The 16,867-nt window shown below is 38.6% G+C and overlaps 1 protein-coding gene across 5 annotated transcripts in view; it reads left to right on the top strand.

Moving 5' to 3' along the window:
- The window catches only part of LOC103146183 (kinesin-like protein KIF23), a 12,688-nt gene extending 848 nt beyond the window's left edge, over positions 1-11,840 (top strand). Inside the window, exons 1-23 of one of the 5 annotated variants that reach the window (XM_016677306.1) lie at positions 237-337; positions 829-889; positions 1,464-1,592; positions 2,035-2,140; positions 2,565-2,701; positions 2,781-2,893; positions 3,001-3,171; positions 3,776-3,888; positions 4,096-4,217; positions 4,450-4,552; positions 4,765-4,844; positions 4,974-5,093; positions 5,293-5,452; positions 5,606-5,764; positions 5,889-6,055; positions 6,137-6,310; positions 7,636-7,842; positions 8,080-8,427; positions 9,987-10,220; positions 10,405-10,493; positions 10,717-10,777; positions 10,892-10,932; positions 11,007-11,840. In XM_016677306.1, coding sequence (XP_016532792.1) covers positions 324-337; positions 829-889; positions 1,464-1,592; positions 2,035-2,140; positions 2,565-2,701; positions 2,781-2,893; positions 3,001-3,171; positions 3,776-3,888; positions 4,096-4,217; positions 4,450-4,552; positions 4,765-4,844; positions 4,974-5,093; positions 5,293-5,452; positions 5,606-5,764; positions 5,889-6,055; positions 6,137-6,310; positions 7,636-7,842; positions 8,080-8,427; positions 9,987-10,220; positions 10,405-10,493; positions 10,717-10,777; positions 10,892-10,932; positions 11,007-11,022 — 2,925 coding nt within the window. In that variant the 5' untranslated portion in view covers positions 237-323 and the 3' untranslated portion in view covers positions 11,023-11,840. Of the gene's footprint in view, positions 1-236; positions 338-828; positions 890-1,463; positions 1,593-2,034; positions 2,141-2,564; positions 2,702-2,780; positions 2,894-3,000; positions 3,172-3,775; positions 3,889-4,095; positions 4,218-4,449; positions 4,553-4,764; positions 4,845-4,973; positions 5,094-5,292; positions 5,453-5,605; positions 5,765-5,888; positions 6,056-6,136; positions 6,311-7,635; positions 7,843-8,079; positions 8,428-9,986; positions 10,221-10,404; positions 10,494-10,716; positions 10,778-10,891; positions 10,933-11,006 lie in introns of those variants that run through there. The other 4 variants (XM_007563980.2, XM_007563979.2, XM_016677305.1 and 1 more) reach the window with 4 other exon arrangements.
- Positions 11,841-16,867: the final 5,027 nt, after the last annotated feature.

Here is a 16,867-nt window from a genome sequence, read left to right as displayed (position 1 = left end):
ATAGTATGAGAAAATTAAGCAAAAATAACAAAATAATATTGTACATTTGTAAATAAAGATTCTTGTAGAAACTTTATGCTTCACATAAGAGTCTTGTAGCTTTTTGATAGACAAAAAAAAGCCCGTAAAAGTTGTTTTTCGTTAATCTCTACCTGATCCTGAACAAAAAGCACTGTAAACGGTTTTTCTAGGTGGGGGCGGGACTTCCTCCTTTGCTCGGCGTCTGATTGGTTGACGTCCATGACGTTTCATAAGAGGGAACATTTCAAATCGTGAACAAGAGGCGCTTCTGAGCAGCTGAGAGGAGTTTCATTATATAAACAATGCAGCGAGCTGGGTCAGTATTATGCTTACCTTTTTTTAAAAACGGAACATGTGCTCATAAATTATGACCAGAGTTAGAATCAGACTTGGAGCTTATTTTAAGTTTAGGATTTTTGTTTCCCAGAAAATGTCTTACCTGCTTATTGTAAACAGATTAGCTACAAGTCGTTAGCTACTATTACGGTTGGTAAACTGCCAACCTTCTTCTGTGATCCCAGGAGCCATTCTGTAACAGTCTTATGTTTAAAACTGTATTGAACAAAGATATTGTAAAGCTATACTCGGCTGGTGAGCATAAATTTAACTTCATATTTTTGTTTATCGATACCAAGCGGCACATGCGCTTGCTAGCTTACGGTTAGAATGACAAAAAGTTAGCGGTGATTCAATTATACATCTCTGTTAGGATTCCGCTGAAATCTGTTTTCTTAACTTGTTTGATGGTCCACATGTAGTGAATTGTAGTAGCATTTGTTTGATACTAACTGTGTTGCTTTGTCGCAGGAAAGGGAGGACTCCTCGAAGGCCCAAAAAGCCAAGCAACATAGAGAAAGATCCTGTGGGGGTATGTGACACTCGGCAGAAATCTGGAGGATTACTTGCATAGAGCAAAGTTAAAACAAGACGCTGCTTTACCAGCTAGTTGCTCATTTTGTGATCCAGCTTTTCTTAAGTTGCTGATCATGTATAGAAATCTTCATCTTTTTTTTTTTGCCGTGACTTTAGAAGAGCGACACCTAAAGTCAAATAAATCAACATTAACTTTTTCAAAATTCAAATTTATGGCATTTTACTAATAATGTAACAAAGTTTATGTGGCATAAAATATTCTTGATAATTATATAAAATGTATTCATCTTCAAAAATACAATGTATAGTTATTAGTGTGGCTACAGATATTCGACTTTGACAAATAAGCATTTATTTACATACTTTATTTTAACAAAAATAACTGAACTAACATAAAACACATATTCTCTTAACTACACATTCAGATGATTGCGATTTATATTTGACTTTGGGAATTGTTCTCTGCATTTTACCTTAGTAGTTGATTAAAGTAATATGAAATGCATATTGGATACTTCGAATTACATTAAGGTAACTGAATATATATTTCTAAAAACTATTTATTTCAGGTTTACTGCCGCATACGCCCACTTGGTGGAGAAGATGAGGAATGCTGCGTTGAGATGATCAGCAGCTCCACCATTCAGCTTCATGCTCCCGATGGACTGAAAGCAAACCGCAATGGTGAATACAAGGAGGTATGTATGTTACAAATGAAGTAAATTATCTCTCTATTGTCATTATTTGACAAAAAATGGCTAAATTGGACCTAGACTGTATATGAAATTACAGTCACTATGATAAGGAGTGCAATATCGCATTTGAAATGACTGTCTGATTTTTCAGGTTCTATACGTTCACGGAAAAACAAAAAGATTATATTTAAAGGGACACTAAAGTGAATGGCATTGGACAGAACATTGTGATAAAATTAAGATTATTTACTGTTATTTCAGTAATTTTGCGACTGAATGCTTTCCTAGTGTCGCACCGTAGGCTAAATAAACATACAGGGGAAAAAAGTATGCACTGTTGATGAGTTGTATGACCAAACAACTCTCTCCACTGTAACAAATTTAAAATGGTTAATTTTTGAGGGTTTATTGGATGATGTTGATTTTCCATTTGTCTCTCCTGTAGACGCAGTACTGCTTTAAGAAGGTGTTTGGTATTAAAACAACTCAAATCGAGCTGTTTGAAGATGTCGCCAAGACACTCATTGAGGACCTCATTCACTGTAAAAACGGTAGGTGAGCTGGGACTTCAAAGCATTTTTTTTTAACAGATAAGTCATTCAGTTATGTAAAGTGTAAAATGTTTGCATTTCGTCAACATGAGTCAATTAGATTTTTTCTTGTAAGGGATAAAACACTTATGTTATAAATTCAGTCATTCAGTTCTAGTTTATATATATAAGTAGATTACAAATGCCCAATTTCTTGGCCATTTGTTTAGTTACCTGTTTAAAATGAATTAAGAGTATATTTCTCAAGCATTCTTAAATAAAGCTTAAAAATAGAGTTTTTATGTTTTTCTGCTTGGTAATTATATTTTTTCATGCTCAAGATTAAATTAATGGCAAGTATAATTTTTGTTTTGATTTGACTGGGCCATTCCCAATATGGCCACCTCGACTTTCTTGTCTATGAAATGTGTGACTGTGTTGGCAGGCTTGCTGTTTACGTACGGTGTGACGGGAAGTGGTAAAACGTACACTATGACCGGCTCGCCTGGAGAAGGTGGACTCCTTCCTCGTTCTCTAGACATGCTCTTCAACAGCATTGGGCCTTTTCAGGCCAAAAGATTTGTAAGATAAATTATGGCTTATATGTTTGATCTCTCAAAACGTTTGAGGCAGGTTTATTGAAGTGCACGTGTCTCTTTAGGTGTTTAAACCCGATGAGAAAAATGGAATCGAAGTTCAGAACCAGCTTGACGCTCTGCTCGAGAGACAGAAGAGAGACAGTCAGCAGTCGGTTCCCAAAACGCCGTCTTCCAGGTACCCGAGTGGCTCTGGAGTGCTATCCTCATTTTTTTTTTTTTATTTTTTTTCGGCACTACGGTTTCCTGCTCATCAAGCTGGTTTCTTTTTATTTTTGATTGTAGGCAGCGGGTGGATCCGGAGTTTGCGGATATGATCAACCCAGACCAAGCGTGTAAATTCGAGGGCGTCGACGAAGACTGCTGTTACAGCGTATTTGTGTCCTACATTGAGATCTACAACAACTATATCTATGACCTCCTTGAAGATGCTCCATTTGATCCAATCAGACCAAAGTAAGACGGTTTAAAATGAGTTGATGCTTTTCTTCTTTACAGATGAGTTTTTTTTTTGTTTTTTTTTTGTCTATAAAATCTAAATTTGACAAATGACCAATCCCCACTTTCGATAGGTGGCTCGACGGAAACACACCAGTACGGAACAAAGAGCTCATGTTTGTGGCCCAGTACTGCAGATTAGCTCTTTAGTTCCCCTCCATTTACTGTTTGTTCATACATGAACCCTGGCTGTAGCTGATTGGTTGCTTAGATCCGTTCCCATCCCTTTAACCAATTGTCTGGCCTTAACAGTGACGACTCCCAACTAGCTCTGTGAGACTTCTGTGGCTGTTGTCTTTGCTCCTCATTATTACTGATAAGGACACAGACGATGCCTCTGAATGGCTTGGATGCTGCTGCGCATACCTGACGTGCTTGTTCCCCCTGAATGAATTGTGTCTCCAAGGATCTTTTGTTCTAACATCGCATAAAATGTTTGGTATTCAGCTTTGCAGCTTGGCTTATGAAAGCAGAGGATTATTATTTAACAGTGTTCATATCACACATTGTTGTTTTTCTTCTTTTTTTTTTTTGTTGTCGTTTCATTACCGCCACGTTTCAGGCCGCCTCAGTCAAAGATTCTGCGTGAAGATCAGAATCATAACATGTATGTGGCCGGCTGCACAGAAGTCGAAGTCAAATCCACAGAAGAGGCTTTTGATGTCTTCTGGAAAGGCGAGTGAAGGTTTTCTGTATCAGTGCAGCGGTTATGTCATTTTATTCATTTTCCTTTCCTCAGAAATTGACTAGTTTGTAGCAAATATACGCATTTAAAACATCCCTGTCTGTTTCTTTTTAATATTCTAATTCTTTTTGCCAGAATGAATAGACTTTTTGATGTTTCATGTTGCAACTCTTTAGTTATTTATTTTATTTGTTTAGGACAAAAGAAGAGACGGATAGCGAATACTGAGCTCAACCGAGAGTCCAGTCGCTCCCACAGTGTGTTCACAGTGAAGCTGGCCCAGGCTCCTCTGGATGCCGATGGGGACCATATACTGCAGGTGATTGGCTGCCAAAGTTGTCCATTTTAATTTCTTATACTATATTGAGGAAGAGTTTTCCAACTGAAATAAAATGCTATTAAACAGGAGAGCAGTTGATTACCAATAATGTGCAAATGTATGCGTTTCTTACACAAACTGAGGACGGAGATGTTAATTTGAGACTGGACTTTCCTACTTTTCTTGAGCTGTAAAAAGTAGAACTTGTCTTGTCTACTTGCTGCTCAAACAGGACAAAAGCCAGGTGAATGTGAGCCAGCTGTGCCTGGTTGACCTGGCGGGCAGCGAGCGCACCAACCGGACCAGAGCGGAGGGAAGTCGCCTTCGAGAAGCAGGTCTGTTTTAAATCGTTTCAGCTCATTTCCAATCGTAAAAATACAACTCAGTTGGGCATGATGATTTTTTTAATTTTACATTTTTTTTCTTCTTTCTTGCTTTTACTTTTGTCTGTTTGAAATAAATAAATGGGGTGAAAAAACAAAACAAAATTTGTACATCTCTCCTCAAACATTTTCATGATTCAGTTAATTTCCTGTTTAATCTACAGGTAACATCAACCAGTCCTTGATGACCCTGCGGACATGCATGGAGGTCCTGCGTGAAAACCAGATGTGTGGAACTAACAGGGTTTGTATCTCAACACTGAACCGTTTCTATCTCCGTTTCTGGTTCGCTACTTTGCTCTGTAACCTCTATTGTTTCAACTTTCTTTAATTTTCTATTCACTCTCTCTCATACCCTTCATGTTTTCTTCAGATGGTGCCCTACCGAGACTCTAAAGTCACACATTTGTTTAAAAACTACTTTGACGGAGAAGGAAAAGTCAGGATGGTTGTCTGTGTTAATCCCAAAGCTGAGGATTATGAAGAAACCTTGGTAAGCGTCTCCGGTTTGTACAACTCCTGCTTAACTTTGGAGTCTTTCCTGTATTTGGCAAAAATGTTAGCTGCTTAGGTAGCATACACAAGTTATTTTTTAAAACTGTTACAGTTGAAACGTTTTTGGATTTAATTTAGCCTCCATTTGCAACCTAGCAGTTTAGTTTCATTTAAGTGTTGCACTGTGTGCGCCACAGCTGGTAATGCGCTTTGCTGAGATGACCCAGGAAGTGGAGGTGGCTCGGCCGGTGGACCGTCCGATCTGTGGCCTGACACCGGGACGCAGGCAGAGGAACCAGGCTTTCAAGGATGAGCTGTCACGCCGACTGGAAGAAAGAGGGGGACCGGTTAATGGAGGTAAACCACACCTCAGATTTGTACTTCTCTGCAGATTAGAGCCTTATTGCTTAAAATCATGTGGATTGTGTCGTTTTAGGCTGGCTTACACTTTATAAAATAAACAGCAAAACCAAAACTCTTTCTCATGGTTTAATGTTCTCTCCTGTAAAGATCCAGTTCAGCTGAATCAGCTCATTGAAAGCCTCCCACCTCTGCCTCCCTGCGAGCTCTCGGATCCCTCTGATGATCAGACGTTGCCCCGTCTGATGGAGGTTCTGGAAAGACGGTACCGTATCCGTCAGAAGATGACTGAACAGTTCAATCAGACTGGTAGGATTTGTACTTTGTTAACCTACAGATTGTCATACGAGTGTTTTCGGCCATAAATGACTTTAAAAAAAAATCTAAGCAGGTAATGTTGAGATAAATTATGTGAATCTTTTTTATTTTTCAGCAAATAATATGAAGTTTGCGCTCCAGCAGTTTGAGAGTCAGTTCAGTTCCAAGGAGAACGTACTGCATGATCAGCGAAGCAAACTGGGGGAGAAAGACAAAGTCATCGCAAACCAGAGGACGGAGATTGAACGACTGGAAAAAAAATCCAAGACTTTAGAATACAAGGTGTTGATCTTTCTACATTTTGTTGAAGTAATTCGACGTTTGTAAGTCGACTTTGTCCTCACTCCCGAGCCTCCTCTGCAGATTGACATCCTGCAGAAAACGACAGAGATGTACGAGCAGGACAAACGCTCTCTTCAGCAGGAGCTGGAGAGCAGAGAGCAGAGGCTGCAGAAGGAGTTGGCCGAGAGGAGGCGCATGGAGCAGCGGATGCAGGGCGTGGTGACGGACACCAAGCTCAAATGGGAGAGGGAGTGTGTAAGTAGAACAACATGGATACAGCAACATACACTGGACTTCTAACAGGGCTAACAATGCTGACTTAATATGACTTATGAGTACATCTGCCAAACTATTGACAGTTTTTTTTATTTATTTATTTTTTTGTTTAAAAAAAAATCTTTATAAACAGACATGCCTGGATAAATTTTTGATTTTTAAGATATAAAGTAAAACTCCTAGTACAAGAATAGGATAACAGTTTTTCTTTTGTTTTTTTTTTTTTGCAGTCGCATCATGTCCAGTTTTTATAAAGCTTTTGGTGTTTAATCTCACTGTTGAGATTGGCAAGCAGGCATTTTGTGATTTATGAAGACTGACACACATCTGCCTTTGTTAATTGTATGTTCTTGTTTTTTTTGTGTTTTTTTTCCCATTTTGAAAAGTCTAAAAATGTAGAAGTTCCCAGATGTTACTAGTTCACTTAAAAAAAATAAAATAAAATAAAAAATACTTAAATTAATTTTATAGGACCAGGGGATTTATTTCCACTGAATGAGGGGAAACTTTAATTAAAGGTTATGCTTTTCTAAATTTTCATTGAGAGATTGCCGTTGCTATAGCAATGCTATCTAAAGTAAAGGACACTGTAAAACAGAGGGTCAAGCTTGTGTTAGAAACTGAGAACTGCAGTGTTTTCAACAACTGTGACGTTTTATTTGTCCACAGTGTGGACATTTGGAGAAAAGTGCATACTCTGTTTAACAAGTTAAAAAAAATGAGAAACTGTTAAAAACAGTAGACGTCTGGTTGAAACGTTTTAAAGGGCACATTTTACCAATTATTTCAGTACCACTACATTTTTTTTTTAAGTCGATGACCATAAAAATAGCAATCTGTCTTTAGCGATACTTGCGACCATTAGATACTCAACATAAGTAGATGGCAAGAAACAAAAATTGATGTTTTTGCAGGTATTAAAGCACATCCCTGACCTGCATCTGAGTTTTGCTTTGGTTTTTTTTTTTTGTTTTTTTACTTAATCTGTCTTTAGACTGACAGCTGTGAAATTTCTTAATTTTGATAAGTTTAATTGCTGATTAAATCCAGTTCAGTAGAAAGTGTGCCAGTGTGGATTTCAGCCTATCGATTGACTCGTCTCTACTTACGATGTTGGGCGATTTGGGTGTAATTTCCTCATCAGTGTTGAATCAACGAACATACAGCACATACGGTTATCGATTCACTCTGACTTGCCGCCAATCTAAAGTTTAATGGTTGGACAGGTATGAAATGTAGTCTGAGTATGCTGAAAACTCGTTATCGTTTCCCGATTTGTATTATCATTATTTCTTTCTTTTTAGGAGAGGCGAGTGAACGCCAAGCAGCTGGAGCTGCAGAACAAGTTGTGGGTGAAGGACGAGAAGCTGAAGCAGTTAAAAGCCATCGTGACGGAGAACGGCGGTGCTAGCGGTGGTCCCGCGGAGCCGCCGAGGAAGCCTGAGAGACCCTCCAGGGAGAGGGACAGAAACGTTGCTCAGAAACGCTCAGCTTCTCCTACGCCTCTCTCTGTAAGTCCGTTACTTCACACTGCAGCCCGTTCCACCAGCGGGACTCCACTAATCTCTATTAACTCGACACAATGTGGAGATTTTGCATGCCACTAATAATTATTGTGATCCAGTTAACTGGGATACGCTGCTGTCCACACCAGCTGTTTCTGTTGTGTGTGTGTGTGTGTTTTGTCGTTTGTGTATTTCTGCTTTCCTTTAATTCATAACACTCACCACACCTTGCCTTATTTGCAGGATTTAGGCCAAACGCCTCTCAGCCAAAATCGAGCCAGTGTTAGGAGAATTCAGGACCCTGTCCCCACCTCCGCTTCCTCTTCCTCCTCATCCTCTTCCTCCTCATCCTCATCCTCCTCATCCTTTCCCTCGGTCGCCTCCTGCATTTCAGATTGGGAGCAGAGGTTCCCTTTAGACTCAGGCAGCCAGTCTAGACAACCAGGAACGCCCCAGTTTGGCAGCAGGACTCCCACCCCATGCCACGGCGCCAGCAGCGTGGGTCGCAGGAGAGGCCAACGCTGGGCCCCAGAGACTGAGGCCCCTCATGCAGCGTCTGTCTATGAGCTAAACAAAGAGGCAGGCACAAGGGTTAGTGTGTTAGTAGCCGTCCTAAAAAAAACCGTGTTCAACTCTTCGCTTCAAGCCTGTAGCGTTGGCTTAGTCTTGGTGCAGAGCAGCTACTGTGGAGTGTGCTTGTTTAGTAGAAACATTGGCGTAGATTAGAGTTCCTGCTTTCTGCTCTTAGAGGAGTAGATCTTTGAAGCTTTCGTTTGCGTCGTCTTTCCCTTTACGACCGCTAGCTAACTTTGCTGTTCCTGCATGCTGCATCCCAGAGTAGTTTCCTTTTTAATGTTGCACTGTTGACTTGAAGATGTGTATTTAGTAAAATAAGCATCTTTCTGGTAAGTAGCAATAGCAGCATCACCAGAGCTTCTTGTAAGCGTACTACATACATCATCATCATCATCATTTTTGTAAAATGGATAATTCAAAAAAAATGGGGTATAGATGACGACTTCTATAGCTTCAGCTTTAACTCTATTAAGGAATTTGGAAAAATGGAGGTTTTGGGTGGAAGCTGAAAGATACAGTTTTGGATGTTATATTCCAGGTGTCATGAATTCACTCTTGGCATGCAAATAATTAGTACTGGTATGTTGGATTGGGTGACTTTTAGTGTTGTGCAGCTCTTGTGTGACGTAGTGATCATATCTAGAAGCTCCACCATCAACACTGCGAACCAGAGATTTTGTCAAGGTTGAATTTTGAGTAAAATAACAATTACAGCCCTGGGAAATTAGTCACTTATAGATTTACTTATTTTTTTTGTCACATTTGTTCTTTATCATCAAACACATTTTAAAACAATAACTTGGCTATATAGAAAATTTAGTTTTTAAATCAAAATCTCATTTGTTAAGCAGGACAAAACCTATCCAGACCAGCCTGTTTCCTCAATACAACATTTGCAAGAGTTGGCAGTGACTCTTTGCAGAATCGTTTTTAATTCGTTCAGATTTGAATAGCCTGCTTAAGGTAATTTCCACAGCATTTGAAAAAGGATTTAAGGGCAGTCTTTGACTAGGCCACTCCAAACCCCTTCCTGTTTTTTTTCCCCTTTGAGCCTTTCAGAAGTGGACGGTGTCTTATGTGCTCAGTTTCACACCAGTTGTAATCTGACACACACTTTTCAGAAAGTTCCACTGTTGTCTCTTCAGTGCACAGAATAATTGTTGAAAACTTTCTTTCCGCCACATCATGAATCTATTGTAACGCCTACAAAATTCTGTGCCATTTGCTCTTGGATTAGATAATTCTGGCTTGTTGCTTTGCATGCTAACCATCCTTTAGTTCAGTGATCTTTGCACGCTGAATCTCACTCTTGGGAAATGTCCTGTGATTAGAGGAAAGTATTGCTGACTCGTCTTTTCTGGAAATGCAATTGGAATGATTTTCACACAAATGCAAAATACATTTATAAACAAATCCATCTATTGACACCTTATTCTATTTCCAGCAATACTGTTCTTTTCACAAGAAGCTAACCCTCTTTAATGATCAAGCTTCCCTCCTGACCACTGCACGCCTTTTTAAAAACGGACCACATGTAAATAACCGATTTTTGTTTCTCACTTTGGGATCACCAGACGGTTCCTCCGGTTCATCCAATGCACAGGCGCTCACACTCTGCGGGTGGGGAGAAATGGGTAGACCACAAACCGGCCTCTAATTTGGATCTAGACACTGTAATGCAGCCAATCATACCCAATGCGATCAAGGTGTCGACCCCGAACGAGAAAGCTCTGTCTAAATGCCACAGATATGTGCTTAGACACCAAGAGCTTGCCTCTGACGGGGAGATCGAGACCAAATTGATAAAGGTAAAACTACTTGATTTGCTTAACTTGACATTTTTGTGCATGGATTTGACAATTCAGCCTATTCACATCTGGTGAAACCTTCCTTATCGGGGTCTTGATTTGATTAATAATCAGCCTGTCTTACCTTTTTTTGTCCCCCCGACAGACTGGCACTCATATTGATTTTTTTATTTTACTCCAACAGGGCAATGTTTTTAAGACCAGAGGTGGAGGACAAGCAGTGGAGTTCACTGATATTGAGACTCTAAAGCAAGAAGACCCAACAGCACCAAGGTAAAGGTCTTTGAACGAATCCCACAGATTAGTGTTGCGCTACACCGTGTCTGTTTTAATGGCTGCCGATCATCAAATTCTTACCATGTCGATGTGGGACATGAAGACAAGTTCAACATCCATCTAATTGTTCCAGTCTTTTTAAAGAATTTATTTGAAAACTGTTGAGTTTTGCTTTGTCCAAGTTACTAATAGAGGCACTTTGTGTTTTGTTTGGCTTTAGTCGCAAAAGGCGATCCGGCTCTGGAGAGGGACCGGCTCAAACAGACGACATTGAAAACAGGGTGAGCTCAAATAAATGCTTGAGCTTACTGATATATGTGTTATAAATATCTTGTATATAATGCTGTTCTATGCATATTGTTATTAGAATAACTTTTTTCCCCCCCCTGTTAAAGCCTCCAGTGGCAAACATCAGTTCAAGCCATGGGTATCAAAAGTAAGCAAAACAATACGTCGACTGTATGTCTAGTTTATCAAAATCAGTTTTATTAATGTTTGTTTTTCTTCTAGACGGAGAAGACCTTAAAGTGCTGCAAAGATTTTTTTTTTTTCTTTCTCTTCCCTAAACACTCCGTTGCCTGTCAAATCAGTAAAGAGGGAACTATGCATCTGACAGTTGTAGGACTTTTCTATTTCTGATTATATTAAACTTTACTATGGTGCAATTATAATTTAATCATCGCTTAATGGTATATAAAGTGTTTTAGTCATTTGTTGGCTGTCTCCTACAAATAAGTGCTTCTTTTATTGCCTTTTTAATGCTGGAATCCATTCTGAGAGGTGGTTAATGAGCACATACGTGCTGACTGATAGTACCTCGTGTCTTTTGTCTGCTTTATGCTGCCACCCAAAGTATCTCTTGTGAATTTTTTTTTTTTTTTTTGTCTTTGCTTATTTTTTTCCTCACGTCTTTTGATGTATTAAATGTCGAGGTGTTAATGTGCACATCTGATCGCAAAAAAAAAAAACTATTTTTAGGATTTTCAGCGCTTGGACCTGCAGATGTAAAAAATGCTGTGCTGTCACGCAGTGCAGCTGACCCCCTGTAAATAACCTTTTTATCTTTTCTAAACAAGTGTAGCACACTAGGATTTTTGGTGGCATTAAATTTATTTGGACACCATGTTGTAATTACTATTTTGTGCACAAGGAGTGACTTTTGTGTTTGTTTTATTTTCTGACCTGGAACCATCCCGAGCTCGGTTGGCGTGGTTTTAACCTCGTTTGGAATGGTTTCAGGTCTGGAAGTAAAGTTGAGTAAAGCTCCATCACATCTATACATGCAGATGTATTGGAAATGGTGCAAAATTAATTACAAATAATAATAAAGTGTTTTCAAATTTATTGTGAAAGGTGAATATATATATATTTTTAAATAGCACTAATCTTGATCTTCAGAATAAAACATGACTTCTTTACAAGATGTTTTGACATTAAACTCATCCACGAGCCTCAGTGCAAAACATTATCAACATTTCAGTGTGAGAACTTCTTCCCGCTTTAACTAATCTTACACCCTCTTCAGTGGTAGTTTCCCACTTTCTTTCATGACTTTCTGGGTTTGGTTTTCATTCTAAACCACGTTCAGATTTTCTGAAGACTTCCCTACTTCCAGCTTGAACAGAATATACAGCCTTAATCTTTAAACCAGGCTCACCTGTCTGAAACTTTTGTTTTGTTCCTCAGAATGAATGAGCTCACTGAAGTCCACACTGCCACTTTGCGCCTCTTATAGTTGATTCATTTACACAGAATCAGCTGCATGTCTGTTGATTTTCTATTACTCCACTAGTTGTAAATTATTTTCTCTGTAGAAATGAATTTCTCCCAAAAACGGTGCTTGATCTGGTTTGTGCAATTTTAAATGCGTATCAGTTTCTTCATGTCAAAGTGAAGATTTTCATTATTGAAGTATCTAAAATCAGAGCCTTCTGCATTCGTTGACAAAGAGCAAAGAGCTTCTTCCTTAAGAGCAACAGTCTTAAGGAAGAAGCCATTTTTCTTTTAGTGCTGAACTTGATAAAGATTCTCTTTCTTGTATGGTGTGTCTTCTTGTCTTTGACATTTTGATGAGTGAATAACAGAAATATACATTTATCAGTATGTGTATACTGATAAATGTATAAATACACATTTATACTAGTGAAAACGAGACATGGATAACTAATTTCTACACAAGGTAAAGTGTGTCTTAAACTACTTGCATTTGTTTATCGCTTTTTTTGAGTTGCTGATAATTGTAGTCACGGAGGTTTTTCTTTGATCTCAGTAAATGCATGCTGAGGTTCAAGTTTACAGGGCAGCTTTTTCTCAAAATGTTCAATCTTATCCAACTAAAAAAAATTATATATAGATATAGATATATATATATTATATAAATTCACCAGGGAATAGAATAAGTGTAGAGGCTAGGTTTTTTTTTTTTTTTTTTTCATTATTTGAGGTCTGAAAGCACTGCATCTTTTTCGCTATTTTGACCATTTCTCAGTTTTCCACAAGTAAATACAAAAGTCTTGCTTGGGATTTCAGACATGTCAGTAGCTAATAGAATAACAGAACAAAGTCTGCTCTACTCAAAACATATAAAAAGTAAAATCAAAGAAACTGATCATTTTAAGTAGTCTCTCTCTCTCTTTTTTTTTTTCAAGAGCTGTGTATCAGTAAAACATACCCAAGAAAAAGTGATCAAAGAAAATATGCATCATCATCCTGAAAAGGATTAACTGGTTCATTCACCAGTAGAAGCAGACAAAGTAGAGGTCAAACTCATTTCCTTCTAAGCTTTTGAGCCGAGGGCCCCTTTCAGGTTCAGTGCACAGTTTGCTTTGCTGACAAGTGCACACTTGTTTATGCAGCTTATGCGTGTTTTTGTCCGTCAGCAGGGAAGAAAGGTCAGACAGAATCACATGATGAGGTGGAGGTGTAAACACGGCCTTACTGCTGCTTAGAATAATGTTGACTTGCTCCGCTTCTGCTCTGTGTCGGATTGCAGGAACTGGTGGATTTAATTGTCTGTAAGCCTCTGAACAGCAGATGGCGCTACATACCTGCAAAACCCCACCGCCCCCAAAAACTCTTCTTTTGTACATGACTATCTGCTTCTTTTTCTTCACTGTAATTCTTCTAACCTGTGAAACATTTAGCCTCGCCTTACTGTAGGCCTGAGCTGAGGCAATAGTGCATTTCCTGCCCGTCTATTAATTTGCAGTCGTTTCTTCCTCCTGCCGTGTCTGATATCATTTCACAGTGAATGCCTGGACAACTTGGCTGATGAGGTCACTGAGTTGGCATGCTACACTTCTCCTTGGGAAATGAGTTGTCATCTACGTGTCCCGAAGTCTGAAATCGCAGCCATTTCACTTCACAGCAAATGAAGCTGAAAAGTATGAGCTCTAATGTGCACTTTGCAAATTGACAACAGAAGGCATTTCTACCGCTGGAATTTGTAGAACTGGTTTTTTTGTTTAGTTTTTTCCCCCCCCAATCATTTAGTTTCATTTTGTATGGACTCACTATCATTTTTCTATTACAAATGTTGGGTTCTTTTTTTTTTTCACTGCCATTGAATCTTGCCGTTACTCGTATGAGACACGACATAGTTCACCGGTGTACAAAATGTGAAACCTGAGACAATGAAAGCATTGAAACTAAAGCATATTTTCCCAAACTGCTCTGTCCTCACTTGCCGCAGCGGTGATTTGGGTTCTGTTTTGTGGGCCGTCCACTTTGCAGAGCGGTTGGAATTGGCCTGAATGTGGGGAAACGGCTATCGGCAAGCCTCAGCCTTCTCAAAATATTGACGTTTCCTCCCCTGCCTGTGTAACTAGTCAGCCTTTAAGCATTGTCAGGGTAAATACTTCACGACAGCACGCAACACTAAATGGCTTTTCTGGCTCAAACACTTGCTAATGGCTTTGTAAACACAGCTCCTCTTACACATTGTGGACTCATTGTGTTTGCTTTGGTAGGTTGTAACACAATGGTCACCTATCTTGGGCACAGCTGTGAGAAGAAAGCACCGGATTTCATGTCTGCAGCTCGGGTAATTTTATTTCCACTGTAGAGCTTATGTTCCTGGTCCGAAGTTTACACACTGTCCTCATGGGCATGAAATGACAACGGACGTTTTCATATACATTTTTTAACATTATTATTCCTTTTTCAGGGATTGCTAAAAGAATGGGTGCACAAATTTGGATTTCCTCCAATAAGGAATGTGTTAAAATTATAAGTCTACCTGCATTAATAAATGCATAAATTTGTTTAGCATGTTTACATCTTGACTCTAGCATTTTGAGAACTGCTTGAAATGATGTTCCTGGAATATACATTTCCTTCGAACTGGCTCCAGGAGACTTTCACAACTTTTATAAAGCCTTGAAGTGCTCTCAAAAAAATATGCCGGATGAGAAAAGCTACCAGATCCAGTCAGACATGGCATGACGGAGAAAGTAAATGGAGGTAAAAACTCATCCAAGTACCTTCAGCACCACGCTAGCAAACATCTTAAGTAATTTCATGTTAAAATTACCCGCTTATGTCCAAAGTACTTTTTAAAAATTCGTTGCCAGTGAGTAAAGCTGTTAGACCAGCTTATGTTTCCATAGCCACTGACTTTCAACCCAAACATTTGCTTAGCTGTTCTGTGAATCACTGAACTAATATTTAGTTGTATAACTTGTGAGAACTGCTTTGCCTTTGTTTAGCAGGATGTCAGCCAACGTCACTCACCTGAAGGAAGGTGTTCCAGGTTTTAGGAATGGAACTACATTCCAATATTCCTTTGGAAATTTTACATAAATGATCAGAATTCAAAGTCAGTGTTACTTTCGCTTTGTCAAAACAAGCAGAAAGATGACTGTACAGTTGGTACAGTCCAAGTGTACTTGGTAATTTATCTGTCCAAATCACTATTTAATCATCAAAAGGGCAAAAACACATTTCATCTCAGCTTTATCAGGTAACCATGACCAAAACAAACAGCAGTTACGCCAATCCGTGGTGAACATCTGTTAAAATTAGTCAAATTTTCTGTTTTCACTCTTTGAATGTGATAAACTATGGTCAACACAGACTTGATGGATTCATGAAAATAAAATAGACCTGCAGATTAGACACTTGACCCCGTTTGAGCATGGTGATGTACACTGATTCAGCGTCTCAGCAACACACAAGATGCTTTCTACAAACCAAACCCAACGTTGTTGGAATCCCAGAACATTTAAGTTCATTAACACTCAATTCTCTAGCTGTGGATGATACCATACAATAAAATCTCTACTAGTGACAATACATTAGTTGATAGGTTCATTTTATATTTACTATCTTAAATAGGAATTGGTTGTTGATTAAATGATTGATTAAATAAACTTCTTAGAGCCATAGGGTTTGAAGCTTTATCCTTACCTTACAGTAGAATGTTCTACTACAATAGCCTTGTTAACTTAAATTTTTATTTTAAGTTAACAAGGCTATATATGATAATAATTATATATTTATGTGGAAACATTTTTGTTAGATAACTATGAATTAAATCCTAAAACATCTTGCTATAACGCCGAGTTCCCTAATTAACATTTCGTCCTCACCTGCGTCAACCTCGATGGCAAACATGGAGAATTTGTTACTCCACTTTAAATTTAAAGTCACTCCGGACGACTTTTTAAGGTAAGTAATATGGGAAGCTTTATAAAGTAAGGTTTATTTTTCTCTTCGAATAAATAAAGTTGTCAAAGATTAATGTTTATTATAATTAGCCAGTATCCATAATGAGTATATTTCGTTTTATGTATGACTAAGTTTGTTCTTGAAATATGTCCATTGTTTTTCGCAGTTTCAGCAGGACATTATTAACTTTATTAATAATATCCAAGGAAGGACTGATGAAATTTTAAATAGAGCGTCATTGAAACTGGGGCGGAGTCAAAAAAAATCTACATTTGCGCAGCTGAAGTCGCTGTTCGTTAAACAGATTTTTATAGATAGCATTTTTATGTTATCCAAAGACATGTGCACCACGAACAAAGTTGCACAAAAGCATAAACATGTCGGAGCTCCAAAAAAAAAAAAAAAAAGACTTTTTGACTGCGTGAAATCCATTTTAGCTCTGTATGATTAATTTCCCCCTTAACACCTAAACTTTTAAGAATAATGTCGGGGATTCAGTGGGCCCCCTAGCCCGGAACTGTGACTCAAACTAACCAAGTTTTAGTCCTCAGTTTTGGGGGACCTGTCCTGTATGTTATAGATATTTCTCTATATCAGCTCAACCGATGTAAATGATTGCGTTGCCTCACTAAGCATGCCTCCAATTACTGCAGAAGCCTGTTAATCACCCATTCATTTAAGCCAGGTGTGCAGCAGCAGGGTAA

This window comes from Poecilia formosa, unplaced genomic scaffold, assembly GCF_000485575.1.
Source record: "Poecilia formosa unplaced genomic scaffold, Poecilia_formosa-5.1.2 Scaffold153, whole genome shotgun sequence".
Taxonomy (NCBI): domain Eukaryota; kingdom Metazoa; phylum Chordata; class Actinopteri; order Cyprinodontiformes; family Poeciliidae; genus Poecilia; species Poecilia formosa.
The sequence above is the reverse complement of the archived record's forward strand: the minus strand, read 5'-3'. Positions and strand labels throughout refer to the sequence as shown.